The sequence below is a fragment of the Phycodurus eques genome, chromosome 18, assembly GCF_024500275.1.
Source record: "Phycodurus eques isolate BA_2022a chromosome 18, UOR_Pequ_1.1, whole genome shotgun sequence".
Lineage (NCBI taxonomy): Eukaryota > Metazoa > Chordata > Actinopteri > Syngnathiformes > Syngnathidae > Phycodurus > Phycodurus eques.
In genome coordinates this window covers 1,944,241-1,959,568 of record NC_084542.1, presented here as the reverse complement: position 1 = coordinate 1,959,568, position 15,328 = coordinate 1,944,241, and the positions used below count along the sequence as shown (strand labels likewise).

At 40.7% G+C, this 15,328-nt stretch overlaps 1 protein-coding gene across 7 annotated transcripts in view; it reads right to left on the bottom strand.

The window, feature by feature from the left end:
• Positions 1-15,328, bottom strand: part of enah (ENAH actin regulator) — a 126,147-nt gene that overhangs the window by 58,988 nt on the left and 51,831 nt on the right. For all 7 annotated transcript variants that reach the window (XM_061705180.1, XM_061705179.1, XM_061705183.1 and 4 more), the window contains exons 2-3: positions 12,516-12,681; positions 4,513-4,690 (exon numbers count right to left, since the gene is read on the bottom strand). In XM_061705180.1, the coding sequence (XP_061561164.1) occupies positions 4,513-4,690; positions 12,516-12,681 (344 nt within the window). The remainder of the gene's footprint in view (positions 1-4,512; positions 4,691-12,515; positions 12,682-15,328) is intronic.

Here is a 15,328-nt window from a genome sequence, read left to right as displayed (position 1 = left end):
ACTGATATAATAATAGCAAATAAAAAAATTGACTTTACCAAACCACATCCTTGCAGGACAGCTGTTTATTGTGAATGTAAACATGTAAGCTTGGAAACAGTAAAGGCTGTCTATTTTCTGTACGACTTTTCTTCATCCGGGTCGCAGGTTACGAGGCTTTGCCAAATGACTGGACACGTGTGACAGGATACACCTTTGGACTGGTCGCCAGTCAATCACAGGTCATGTACAGTATACACAAAAAAAAAAATCAAAATAAAAAATACATTCACAAAATGGGCAATTTAGAGTCTAGATAATCTAAACGTTAGCTTGTGATTTTGGGGATTGGGTGGAAAACAGGAAACTCTCAACAACGTGTTAACTCCACACAGATGTTTCAGAGTCAGCAGACGTGTCAACCACAATTACACCGATGCATGCTTTTATTTTACTCAATTGGTGAACATTTTATACTTGTATGATAGTTAACCTGGGTAAAATTTTCAACATTTGGCGCTGGAATGCAACATTTCTATTGGCATTATTTTCTATGGGAACTTTTTTTAGTAATTTGGGTAACAAATTGTCTTACATTCATATAATTCTGAATTATCAACAAAATCAAGATCGCAAAGTTGATCGGTTATGTTCTTTTTTTTTTTTTTTTTGGTTTTGTTTTGTTTTGTTTTTGTCAGGATGCAGTCGGTTAAAGTAAAATTAGGGAATTGAATTGAATCTGTTAAAATGCCTGGACTCCCTTTGTGTGTAATTCTGGAACTTGATTCTTGTTGAGGCGGCAAAGTGGACGCCTGGTTAGCACATCTGCCTCACAGTTCTGAGGACCTGGGTTCAAATCCTGGCCCTGCCTGTGTAGAGTTTGCATGTTCTCCCTGTGCCTGCGTGTGTTTTCTCCGGGCACTCCGGTTTCCTCCCACATTCCAAAAACATGCATGGTAGGCTAATTTAAGACTTTAAATTGCCCACACGTGTGAATGTGAGTGTAAATGGTTGTTTGTTTATATATGCCCTGCGATTGGCTGGCGACCAGTTCAGGCTGTCGCCCGAAGAGAGCTGGGATACGCTCCAGCACGACCGCGACCCTAGTGAGGAGAAGCGGCTCAGAAAATGGATGGATGGATGTTTTATCTTAGCACAAACCGGTTTTGACTTTGACATGGTCCTCTGAGACATGTAGTCCAGGAAATATGGTATATGCTACCTAAATATATCCAGTCAAATCTGTCTAATGCGTTTGGGTCACTACTTGATAGGTTACATATGCATGCGCACAAACGAGCGTAGTATAATAATGCAGTATAATGAGGCACATCACTATAATGAGATGTCACTATGAAGTCAATTAGAAGATAGGATTATAGTGTGATGAGAGACTTGCTGTAGAAAGAGATGATGGGCATAAAGAGGAGAGGCTGAGGGGCATGTGGGGGGTCATTACTGTACATCCCTCTGCTTTGGCTTTGTTGGACTATAGCAAAAAGAGTATCTTCAAATGTATTAGCAGATGATCAATCTGATCGGAAATCAGAGCAGAAGGACATATTTAAAGATCTGCACTCAGCCGTGTAAGAAGATCCCCTGTCCCTCACCTGCCTCTTTAGCCATTCCAGCACATATGTCGCCAGAGGATGAGACTGTCATGAGTGCATGAGTCATAAACCAAGGCCAATCACCAAGGTCGCAGCCAGGGAATATTTGTAGCATAATTTAGTACAGCTATGAATACCAGCGTTCCAAATGCGCAATAGCTGATCAACAGGCTCTTTCCATGACATCATCCCTTGTTGTGAATATTTTTAAACACAAGATATGATATTTTAGTAGCTATACAGTCACCTTCTGATTTACTGATCTGGCCCAGCTTTCATTAACCATTTATCTTCTGTGAGGACACATAACGCACATCACTGTATCTCGTAAACATAGCCAGTTGCAACAACGCTGCAAAATCACTTTGAAAAGTTTGTGGCGTTTCGGGTGTGAAGTACTGGACACCAAAACACCAGACATTTTTACAATGGTTGTAGTTTCAATGTCACTGTGGAACAGAAAGAATGTAAGCACACTTCCAAGATACGGTAGAACCTCTCGAGTCCACAGAGTCCATTCTTCAACAGTCATTTGTTGAAATTTTGATACAACTTTTCCCATAAAAAACATTGGTAATAGAAATAATCTATTCCACGGTTAAATGATCATTAAACCTTTATTATCCGTAGAGGCGAATTATAAAGTAACGTTTTGTCTTAATGGTTATCAGGTGTAAAACAAACAATAGGAAATATGCTAATTCCATGCTTCAACTTTGTGGAATGAAGCATTTTTACAGGAGGTGTCCATTATTGGAATGTCTAATGTAAACGGTTAACCCAGCTATTCACGAGGGATAAGGATCCCGCCCTGCCACGAATTGCGACTATAACAACTGGCAGCCCCCAAAGGGTTTTGGAAAGGAGTATGGCGGCAAAACACAAAACGAAGAGGATCATAAAGCAGCAACGCCATGCATCTAACATGTACAAAATCATGAACTCATTGTACATAAACAACCGTATTCAGTAGTTAAATTATTCAGCACAAACACACCACCTTCACATAAGGCTCATCCTTCGTATTACCATACTAGTCAAAATAACACGCTAGCACAAACTATGTGATACCACATATGGGCAAACAAATTTACTTTCACTTTACACAAAACGGTATTAAAGTTAAAGTAATTATGTTATTTCCCGAACACAGTAAGTGTTACGGAATACAGGTAAATGAAACGGCAAAGTAGACTACACGGGCTAATAGTAGCTGCATAGGGTTAGAAGCTGAAGCATGTTTTCAGTTCATTTTTGACTGTACACAGCCCTGTCATCCTAACATTTTTTAAGACGATATATTTTCCCAAAAGCTATCACGATAAGTGATAAGATGTTTTTTTAATGCCTCTGAAATCATGAAAAAATAAGACCCATATTTTATTATATTTTTTTAAATCAGTATTTTTGTTATCATCATTATTATTTCCTCTTGTTTCTCTATTAAATTGTTTTTCTTTATTCTGTCATATGGATCCCCCTTGGTCCTAAAGAATAAAGAGCTGCAAGACTAGCCTGGTTCATATGGAGCCTTCTATTCCGATTGTAATCGGTTTAGAATAGATCACGTCACATTTAAATAGCTGACCAGAGATCTTCAATCGGAAAGATTTCAATCAGAATGACAAAAAAAGCCTTCATGTAAACCCGGCTTCAGTGTGGTTGGTCCGCTCAAGACAATCAAATACATTATAGGTTAACGTTCGCTGTAGTCAACTACTGGCTAAATAACGTGCCACTGAGGTTATGCTTAATAAACAATTAACGTTCTTGTTTGTGTTAATTGACGAACACACACGACAACTCGGAGAGGTGCCGACGTTTTAAACGACTTCACCGCAGTGGCGCGAGCAGTTTAGCTCCTTAGCTTGCTAGCTCGTTAACTCACAGGCTCGCTCGTCAGCAAGCTAGATCGTTAGCTTGCGGGCTAGCTCATTATCTTGCGGGCTAGCGAAGACAACGAACAGTTAACTTTCCTTTAAGTGTGTCTGTTGTGTGAATCTACGCGCTGCACATGGAGCAGGGCTGTGGAGTATTGGACGGAGCGAAACACCAGCAAGAGTACCGGTCTGCCGGCCTTCCATGAGCCCACTAGCAGTTAATCACACAGCTGTCCAACTCTGTCAGCTCACTGTATGATCTTCACGCCACCTCACCACAACAATAACAATTTATTGAGTCCGGAAGAACTATCGTGTCCATCTTATTTATCGAATGATAAGTCTACACTGTAATTCGTGACAGGCCTAACTGTACATGAGGTGCACAACAAGACAGTACACCTCAAATGCAGACAAAAAACACTATCAATAAAATAAACCTAACAACAACAAGATTCCAGGAGATAGCACCAAAGTTATAGATTGATTGCTTTGGCCTGAGCAACAAAAAGGGCAAAAACACATTTTTCAGAGGATAATTTAAAGAAAAACCTGTGTATATGCAAATTCGTGAATGCTGAACCGTGAATATGCGGGGGTTCACTGCGTTCTTCTCACGTTCTTCTTATAACACCAATTATTGAGATGTGTCCTTCTTTGGGAATAAGCATCACAAAGGTTTGAGTTCGCTGAATTGAGGTTTTTGTGAGATTTTATGTGATGTCATGCATCGCAGTGGCTTCGAAGTTTGTGTGATTTTTTTTTTTTCTCCAAAACAATTTGTTTGACTTCTGAAATGTGAGACCTTAGTGATGGTGGAATTTAAAGGTTCCACTATCTTTGTCCCTCCAAATCTGCAGAGTAAGAAATTATTTCTGATGTACTAAATCTCTCACACAGAAGGTTTCAGAAAATGACGACACAATCGCTAAACCATTACAAACTCTATGCTTCGGAACAATGGGAACAACAATACATTTCTACCTACATCAAACAAGGAAATTAATATACAGCTGCTACACACAATAACATTGGGACGCTACCTGTCTCCTGGGAGTTCAGTACTTCCAGGGCATGCATCATGGCACTGGCAAATACGTTGGCATCCTCCTTGCTGCCAAAGTTCAGGCCGTAGACCTGTCGAGCATCCCGCCACTGATGGAAAGTTTGTGTGGCCTGGTTGTACTTCAGTCCCTTGGGAATGGCACAGTTTATCACCACCTGAAGATGGCAGGAGATAACAGAATGAGGACCTTTAAATCTGACATGTTTGGAAGGTCAGATAGTAATTGGTGGGTTAAATAATTAAGTTTGACCCAAAATATTTTTGTAAAAATATGCCCAGACTCAAAGGTGTGCACTGAAGGCCTCAGACTTCTCTGCTGTCTTAAATACTTACAGAAGCACTGACCTATATTTACAACTTAATTAAATTACTAATGAATTATTTGTTTTTATTATAATACATGTATAATCTAATATAAAATCTATAATAAAATACAAAATAACAGTCTTTTGTCTTCATTTCATTGTGTGTGTCTTGACTGCCCAGCTTCCATTTGTATTAGATTATTTTTGTCTAAGATTTCAGCTTGTATTTGTTGCCATGTCAATGTAATTTGCCCAAGGCCTTCAGAATTCCGACGCAAGCATAGGGCACATAGACACTATAAACAATGTTTCTACAAGGACCTAGTTAATGGTGGGAACACTGGCACTTATTCCATAGTTCTGGACTTAAAAATGATGTCTGGAGAAACTGTTGCCCCCAAAATTGACTCAGTAGTATTTGTAGGTTCGTTTTCTGATGAAATATTTGATTTTGGGGCAAAAAGAATTTGCATTATACATGAGATACATCACCCTGTCACAGCCTGCCACGGAGGTGGCAGAAGGCGAGGACATTTCCTTGAGGAAAGATGATATGTTGTCATGCTACGTATGGCATGCGTTACGTCGCTTTGTCCCAAAACTGCGGCCGATCTTCACCAACATTTATGAGTACATCCCTATTTATGCCCACGTACATCTCTGACAATATCAGAACAATCGGCCTAGTATTTACGATTTCATGGAGCAAAATGTTTTCCTCTCCATAGATGATTATTTACATAAGGCTTGCAAGGATGTGGCTCTCGCCCGTCGCGCTTGTATCAGTTTAACTCATTCCCTGCCAATGCCGTCCAAAAACTTCATTAAGAATCCATCTATTCCCTGCCAATGCCGTCTAAAGACGTCAATGATGTTTTTTAACGGGGATGGGTCGGGAAGGGTCTTGTGCAGTTGGTGTGTGATTGTCAAGCCTCTGGATAACTGCAGTGAGGAATGGCACCCTCTAGAGGGCAAGAATATCTTGGCGAACGTCCCATCCTCAGATTGAAGAAGAGGAAGAAGAAGGAGGAGGGGGTGGGCCGGCGGGGTCCAACAGAAAATGAGAAGAGACAAACATAATGGCGGAAAAGAGAGAAGACAAAATGAAAAAAAACAAGCTTTCGGTACTAAAAATGTATTGCGCCAAGGCAAGAAAAATATTCCTGCAACCGACGGGAATGACGCCAAGTGCCCGCTTGTAAGACCTAATGTATAATAAGTAACGTATCATGGACCTGTCTCCCCTGTCTCTGTTGAATTAATTGTCCCATGAGGAGAAGCTGCACAGACTGCAACAGATGAATTGGGTAAACTTATGCAAGATTCATTCAACACCGATCCTGGCAGATGACTGACTAGAGCTAGCGCTAACTAGCAGCTAAGCTAACTAGCTGGTAGTAGACAAGACGTTGCCAGCCAGCATGGAGTGCATATTTTTAAGGACCAAGACCTGCTTAAACAGACCTTGGACACGGCGAGGGATCATGATGATGAAAGTAAGCCATCCATCCCTTTTTTCTGCTTATCCGAGGTCAGGTCACGGGGGCAGTAGTTTTAGCAGGGAAGCCCAGACTTCCTTTCCCGAGCCACTTTATCCAGCTCTTCCGAGGGGATCCCGAGAGGTTCCCAAGCCAGCCGGGAGACATTGTCTCTCCAGCGTGTCCTGGGTCGTCCCCGGGTCTCCTCCCAGTGGGACATGCCCAGAACACCTCACCAGGGAGGCGTGCGGGAGGCATCCTGATAAATGCCCCAGACACCTCATCTGGCTCCTCTCAATGCGAGAGGAGCCAGCCCCTCCTGGATGACCATGCTCCTCACCCTCTCTCTAAGGGATAGCCCAGACACCCTGCGGAGGAAACTCATTTCGGCGGGTGACCATAGGTGAGGGTAGGAATCTAGATTGACCGGTAAATAGAGAGCTTTGCCTTTCGGCTTTCAGCTTCACCACAACACACCGATACAAAGTATGCATCACTGCAGACGCTGCAGGTTGATCAGCCACCTGTCAATCTCCTGCACCATTCTTCCCTCACTTGTGAACAAGACCCCAAGATACTTGAACTCCTCCACTTGGGGCAGGATCTCATTCCGGAACTCGAGAGAGCACTCCACCCTTTTTCGACTGAGGACCATGGTCTCAGAGTTGGAGATGCTGATTGTCATCCCTTCTGCTACACACTGTGGTACGAACATGCTCCAGTGAGAGTTGGAGATCATGGCTTGATGAAGCCAACAGAGCCACATCATCTGCAAAAAGCTGAGATGCAATACTGAGGCCACCAAACCAGACGCCCTCTACATCTCGGCTGTGCCTAGAAATTCTGTCCATAAAAGTTATAAACAGAATCGGTGACAAAGGGCAGCCTTGGCGGAGTCCAACCCTCACCGGGAACAAGTCCGACTTACTGCCGGATATGCGGACCAAACTCTGACTCCGGTTGTACAGGGACCGAACAGCCCGTATCAGGGGTTAGGTGCCCAATACTCCCGAAGTACCCCCTACTGGACTCCCCGAGGGACACGATTGAATACCTCTCCAAGTCCACAAAACATATGTAGACTGGTTGGGTGAACTCCCATGCACCCTTGAGGACCCTGCCAAGGGTGTAGAGCTGGTCCACTGTTTCACGGCCAGGACACACTGCTCCTCCTGAACCTAAGATTCGACTTCCCAACGGACCCTCGTCTCCAGCACCCCTGAATAGACCTCACCAAGGGAGGCTGAGGAGTGTCGTTCCTCCCAATCACACCCTTCCAGGTCTCACTGTCATTTCCCATGTGAGCATTGAAGTCCCCCAGCAAAATGATGGAGTCCCCTGCGGGAGCAATCTCAAACACCCCCTGCAAGGACTCCAAAAAGGGTGGATACTCTGAACTGCTGTTTGGTGCATAGGCACAAACAACAGTCAGGACCAGTGAATTTGCCTTAGTTATTTTACAATGATTTTATTTTATGAAGATGTCATTTATTGTTTTAGATGAAGTGATATTGTTCAGCAATATCTAAATTTGCACATTCATATTTTATTTAGAATTGATTTTATTTTACGCTCATGCTTTTATTTGTAAAGCAAAAAACATTTTTTATTAAATCTGAAGTTACTAGTTACTCAGTACTTGAGTAGTTTTTTTTTTTTCCAGAGTACTTATTCTTAATTATTTGGAGGATTACTTTTTACTTGGGTCATATTATTCTAAAGTAACTGCACTCTTACTTGAGTACAGTATTTAGCTACTTTATCCACTTCTGCTTAAAAGGATGGTTGAGATTTTAGAAAACTAATTTTTAAAAAAGTCATCACGTTTGGGCAGAAAAATATCTGAATCCTTAGATTAAAGTGAGTCCTGTCAGCTAGTTTAGAAAATATTAGATGTATTCATCCATCCATTTTCCATACCGCTTATCCTCACTACGGTCACGGGGGTGCTGGAGCCTATCCCAGCTGACTCCGGCCGAGAGGCAGAGTACGCCCTGAACTGGTCGGCAGTCAGTCACATGGCACAAATAGACAATCATTCACACCTATGGTCAATTTGGAGTCGTCAATTAACCTACTATGCATGTTTTCGGAATGTGGGAGGAAACTGGAGTACCCAGAGAACACCCTCACAGGCATGGGAAGAACATGCAGACTCCACACATGTAAGGTTAGATTTGAACCCTGGATCTCTGAACTGTGAGGCAGATGTGCTAACCAGTCACTCACGGTACCACGTATTACGTCTAGTCCAGTGCTTCTCAAAAAGTGGGGTGCGTTGCAATGCCAGGGGGCCGGTGGGGGGCGTGTGAGACATGATTTGCCGTACGAGAATAAAGTGTAATTGCACATCCACTGCAGTAGATGGCAGTCTATAGCTCTTTATTTTGTACTTCAATGTTCAAGGATTAGATTAGATTATCCTTTATATACAATGTTATATAGAGGTGTACTCGCGGGGGCTGTAGGTGGGTGGAGGGGGGGTTTGGGTCGCCAATTATTTTCTTCTTCCTGGGGGGGGTTGTAACAGAAAACAATTGAAAAGCACTGGTCTGGTCTAAATCAAGTTAATTTAACATATATGATGTATTTTCCACTCATTATTTTTGCCCAAAAAAATTTTTCAAAAGTCAATACTGCACATTATACATAGGTATAGGGGAAAGTGAAAAAAACGTTCCTATTTTATAAATGTATGCCACCATGTAGAGGTTATGAAAAAGCTGTACACTTTCATTCTAATATGCCACCGCCACCTAGGTGTTGCCTAGACGTTCATTGCATTATGACAGGGGTACGTATGACTGCATATATGTACAGTTGTGCTCATAAATTTACAGACCCTGGCAGAATTTGTGAAAAAACTATTTCGTTAGTTTTTTCTTTAAATACAACTGAGGACTGAACAACAACCATCATTAATTTCGTAATGGTTTTGTTTAATGATAATGCTTTTCTGAAATGCTTGACAATTTAATTTGAATCACATTAAAATAAAATGTGTTTTGCCTGGCCCTTCATGCTTTCTTGAAAGAATTGTACCCATCTTACAAATTCTGAGCACAACTGTGTGTTTTCCCATTTACTAAATAAAAGTAGGGCTGTGAATTTCAAAATAAGAGCAAGTAAATAAAAAGAATTATACATTCAAATAAAGTGCTTATCTTGAGAATAAGTATTCGAAAAAACTAACAAAATACAGATAATACTTCATGATTTGATCATATGGGCAGAAGCAAAATCGTGCATTGTAAAAATGCATTATACATAGGTAGAAGGGTTTTCCAGAATTTTGAGGTAAATTTTGGGGGTGCGTATTATAAATGGGTGCACATTATACACGAGAAATTATGGTAGCACACCTAAAACAAACTTCAGAACTGCCGTTTCATTGTTCATGGACAAAGCAATATCTAAGAGCTAATTTATGCTTATTGTAGCGGGCAGTAACAACAATATGTTTATACACTATATTGCCAAAGTATTCACTCACTTGCCTTGACTCATATGAAATTAAGTGACATCTCATTCGTAATCCATAGGGTTTAATATGACATTGGTGCCCACAGTTATAACATTTTAAACTCTTCTGGGAACGTTTTCCACAATTTCCACAAGGTTTAGGAGTGTGTTTATGAGAATTAATGACCATTTTTCCAGAGCAAAATTTTTGAGGTTTACACACTGATGTTGTATGAAAAGGCCTGGCTCTCAGTTGCCGCTGTAATTCATCCAGCAGTGTTCAATAGGGTTGAGGTCAGGATTGTGCAGGCCAGTCAAATTCATCAACATCAAACTCTCTCATCCGTGTCTTTATGAACCTTGATTTGTGCACTGATGCTAAATCATATAAGGACAGGAATGCGCCATCTCCAAATTGTTCCCATAAAGTTGGAAATGTCCAAAACATTAGCCTCTGAGCGCCAGTGCTATGCATACCAAGAGATTTTGGACAGTGAAACAGTTGGGGGATGACCCTTTCCCGTTCCAAGATGTCTGTAGACCAGTGCACAAAGCAAGGTCCATAAAGACATGGATGAGATAATTTGGTATGGATGAACTTGACTGGCTTGCACAGAGTCCTGCCTTCAACCCAATAGAACACCTTAGGGTTGATTTTGAGTGGGCAGTGAGAGCCAGGCCTTCTCGACCAACATCAGTGTGTAACCTCACAAATATGCAAATATGAAGAATGGGCAGAAATTCCCATAAACTCACTCCTAAACATTGTTGAAAGCCTTCCCACAAGAGTTGGGTTAGGGTTAGGGTTAGACCATATGGTCTTCATGGATTCAGAATGGGATCTCGCTTAAAATCATGTGCGAGTCGAAGCAGGAGAGTGAATACTTTTGGCAATATAGTGCATGTGTGGTTAATATTTGAGAGAGCGCTTCATTGTTACTATAAGATACTGTATGTTTGTCATTGTCAGGTTAATTTTATATCTTTAGGCCAGGTTTATTTGTAGCTCTTTCCTCTCGTATGCCGTCTACATTACTCTGGTTACTTATCTACGAACACGCAGTTTGACAAATTAAATTTTTGTACTACATTTACCAGCACATGGAATTTTCTTATTTGCTCAATATGCTAGACATGTTCTAATTTATGGCACAGCAGCCTTTTAGACTACATGTCAAATGTATGATTAAGTTTGTTTGAATAAAATACACCACTTTTTGGGATCATAAATGGTTTAAGTTCCATTCGAATCATGCCACAAGAACACAACCACAGGGAAAATGTAAACTATGCACCAAAAGTCCCTGATAATTGGAACCAGAATCTCTCAACTGTGAGGTAGACTAGATATGCTGGCGACATGCTTCATTGTGCCAGCCCTACATCTCAGTCGTTCAAACCTGAGCGACAGCAATTGTATTACTTAATTTATTTATTTTAGCGCTAGTATTTGTTCATGTACATCAACCTAAGTATTGCGAAATGCTTCAAAAGGAGGCCGAATCACTTTTTTTCTCCCACATTTTCAGTCTCTGTTTATAGAATGGCCAGGTGACAATACTTTTGGCCACAGTGTCTTCAAATCTTGCTTGAATGGTAAATGGACTGCACTTGTAGAGCACTTTATCTCCACCATCGCAGTGCCCAAAGTGCTTTACAAAGCCTCACATTCACCCACTCTCACACACATTCATACACCAATGGGCGACTGCTGCCATGCAAGGCGCTGCCAGGCCCACTGGGAGCAAATTAGGGTTCAGTGGCTTGCCCAAGGTCACTTCGACATGCGGACAGTCGTAGCCGGGATTTGAACCAGTGACCTTTCTGGACAACCTGCTCGACAGCCGAAATGCTTGAACATAAATCCAGGATTATGCTTTCCATCAAGCAGAGGTCTTCTCTCACGTCGTCCATCTTACAGAGATGTGCTGTGCATCTGGATAAATTTGTGTGTGTTCGTGTGTGTGTGTGTGTGTGTGTGCGTATGTGTAGCAAGGTAATGTGCCCCCAAAAAAAAAAAAAGAAATCAAAGTTTTGTCGGTATGGAAAGTGCTCATAACCTCCACTTTACTAAAGTTAAGTATGGTCAAGACTGGAGAGAAAGGTTGAGTTCAGACACAGATTGCATAGCTTTGTTCGTTATTTTATGATTTATTTTTGGTGAATAAATTGAGCTCAAGCACAATTTTTTTCAATGAAAGCTCCTCTTTCCACAATGTTTCAACAAGACGAAACAGCATTTGAGTACTTTTATAAGCAGACAGAAACATAATACTTGAAATGTTCCCGAAAGCCTTGATTAATTAGGAAAATATACAATGCTAATCATTTTGGAAAAAAATGCAGCATAAAAGCATGTGTTGCCAGAGCTTGTGCTGACCACAGAATTCCCAAGCAGTGGAGTCATATTTGGAGACAAAACTAAAGTAAATTTCAATACTCCATATTTGGTATGATTTTATTTTTTTTGCCCATTCAGCCTTTAGAATGGTGTTGCTAGAAACGCAAAGCCTACTCTGTAACTGGAGAGAGACACTTTATTTTGAGGTCAAATGCGTCACAATGACCCTCAAACCTGGCACAGATTTTGGGGGTTTTTAATTGAAATCCCGTTGACAACAATATGTTGTTTTTGACAGATCACAAAAACAGCCATGCTTCCACTGTGAATTACCTGTACAATATTTCACTTGCAAGTTTATAAGCAATCCAATCCACGGGTATCATGCACTGACCTGATGATCTTGGATCTTGCGCCCTACTACACGGAAGGCATTGTTTCCTGTGTGGTGATAGATGTGGACTCTGCTGAAGCCAGTCGAGCCGCCTGCTGGCACCCACTTCTTATTGGCATCGTCGTACACCATAACAGCAGCTCGTGCCTGGCAGATACTCTGTTCACTTGAGGGAGACAAGACACAAAAACAAGAACAAGTCATTTCAACAATTTTATTTATTTACAGGCGTGATAAAGCAATAATGGTACAAACGTCCACGAAATTGGAGACGAAAAGACCAGATCCGATTTGCATCACATCATCTAAATCCCAGTGTCACAAAATATTACGTACTTCACTTTATAAGAGTTTCCACATCGTACATTTTCTGGGGGATTTACTAGACTTTTGGATGTGTGAATGGCCTTTTGAGTGAAAGTATGATTTATCTTTGAGCAAAATAGGCAGGAGGCCGAGGACTGGCATTTGGCCTTTTCTAACCTTGTTGTATTGAACAGTATGACACAGCCATAGCCTAGCCCTCAATGGAAATAGCGTAATTTCTCGTGTACAATCCGCACCCCCAAAGTCGACCTCAAAATTCTGGAAAACCCTTCTATGTTAAATGCATCTTGACAATGCATGATTTTGCTTCTACCCATATGATCAAAACATGAAGCATTATCTGTATTTTGTTAGGTCCGTCCACCCCCCCCCCCCCCCCCCAAAAAAATAATTATTCTGAAGTTAAGCACTTTACTTGAAAACGTAATACTTTCTTTTCATTTCCTTGCTCTTATTTTGAAATTCACAGCCCTAATTTTATTTAGTAAATGAGAATACACACAGTTGTGCTCATATGTTTTATTACCCAGGCAGAATTTGTAAGATGGGTACAATTCTTTCAAGAAAACATGAAGGGCCAGGTGAAAAATTGTATTTTAATGGGGTTCAAATTTAACTGTCGAGCATTTCAGAAAAGCATTATCATTAAACATATTAATGGTTGTTGCTCAGTCATCAGTAGGCTTTACACAATCAGGATTTTTGGGGCCGATCACCGATCAGAGAGTTTAAAAAAACGATAACCGATCCGATCACAAGATGCAGGAAGGTGTCTATTTAAATGACCTGTTCATTTACTGTATATACTTGTGTACTTAATTGCTCAAAAACCTATATTTACAATAAATAACCTCTTTGTTCCTCTATGTCAGTGAAGTGACAGACAGAAAAAATGAATGGTCTTCTCTTAGATGGCACGAAGTACATACAGTAATTAATGTATCCACTTTTTGTGACATTTTTGTTTGTTGTGGTGCAGTGAGATTTTTCAATTGTAAAATATGTTCCTTGGCTCCATAAAGGTTGGAAATCACTGCTCTAGTCAGGTCATGTATTCTAATCAGTGAGGTCAAACCTTCAAACGAGGTCAAACGTTCATGCTACCACTCGCTTGCTAGGCTGCATAATGTTTTTGTTGCCTACTTGCGAGCAGTAGCGTTCAACTCTTGTTGTCGTTGCCACTGTAATGAGTGCATCTGGTCGCATTTGAGTTGACAAGATAAAGCCCAGTGATCGTAAAAAAACGAGATGCGGTGTGGTAGCGGAATACAAGATTTTATTGCAGTAGTCTGACATAGTGCAATCGTGAAAGAGCAAATTTGTCTTGTCGTCTGATCCGGGCATTACGTGTTGCCTGTCTCAGATGGTTTTTTTTTTGGTTTTTTTTAAACTACATTGGCGGTCAGATATTTACAGTACTACGTCAAAACACATGTGACAAGGCTAAAAATAAACCAGCTTTTGGATTCAAATATACTGTGCACGCAGCGACGCGGAGTCAATGTCTTTTGCGGAGCTGATCAATGACGTCATTGATCGGATCGGCAAATTATGACAAAGCTGATCAGCCATAAAATGCTAAATATCGGCCAATACCGATCAGCCGATAAAATCTGTGTAAAGTCTAGTCATCAGTCGTATTTAAAAATAAATAAATAAATATTTCACAAATTCTGCCAGGTTATATAAACTTATAAGCACAACTGTACATATATGCAGTCATATGTACATACCCCTGTCATATTGGAATGAAAGTGGAGGCTCCATCTTTTACATAACCACGAGGTGGTAGTGGCACATTAGAATGACAGTGGACACCTTTCTCATAATCTCTAAGGGGTGGTGGCATATTGGAATGAAAGTGTACAGCTTTTTCATAACCTCTAGATGGTGGAACACATTAATAAAATGTGAAAATGTTTTCATTTTTTTCCCCCTATACCTGCAGTACGTATAATATGCACTGTTAACGCGTGACAATTTTCTGGGGGGAAAAAAACGAACATTATACTCGAGAAATTACAGTGCATTATTACGAGTTTCAATGATTGCCTCTTAAATGTGAACAACGTCCAATGAACTAATTTGCAGAGCAGAGTAAGAACATGTCATGTGGGACTTGACCCCCTTTCCATGTGGAATTGTTCTGATGTTGTTTTTTTGTTACGGTATTTAATTTTGATTATTTTAAATGTATGGACTATAAATATGTTCAAACAGATATTTACTGTGATTGTGACTTTTCTACTGCCTTAGCAAAGGTTAGTGATAGATGAAGTGATTCTGATCCCCCTATAATTAATTAGTATAGCCGTCCTTAGACTCGACATGTGGACCCTTGTCATCTCTTTTAGGACATCATGTCAAAGACAGATTATGGTTTTTACTATTGTGAAGTAGCTGTTACGATTGACTGGTGAGATCAATCCCCATGACCCTCACCATCTCCTTAATACTTTCACTCACATCACCTTTTTACTAATTGT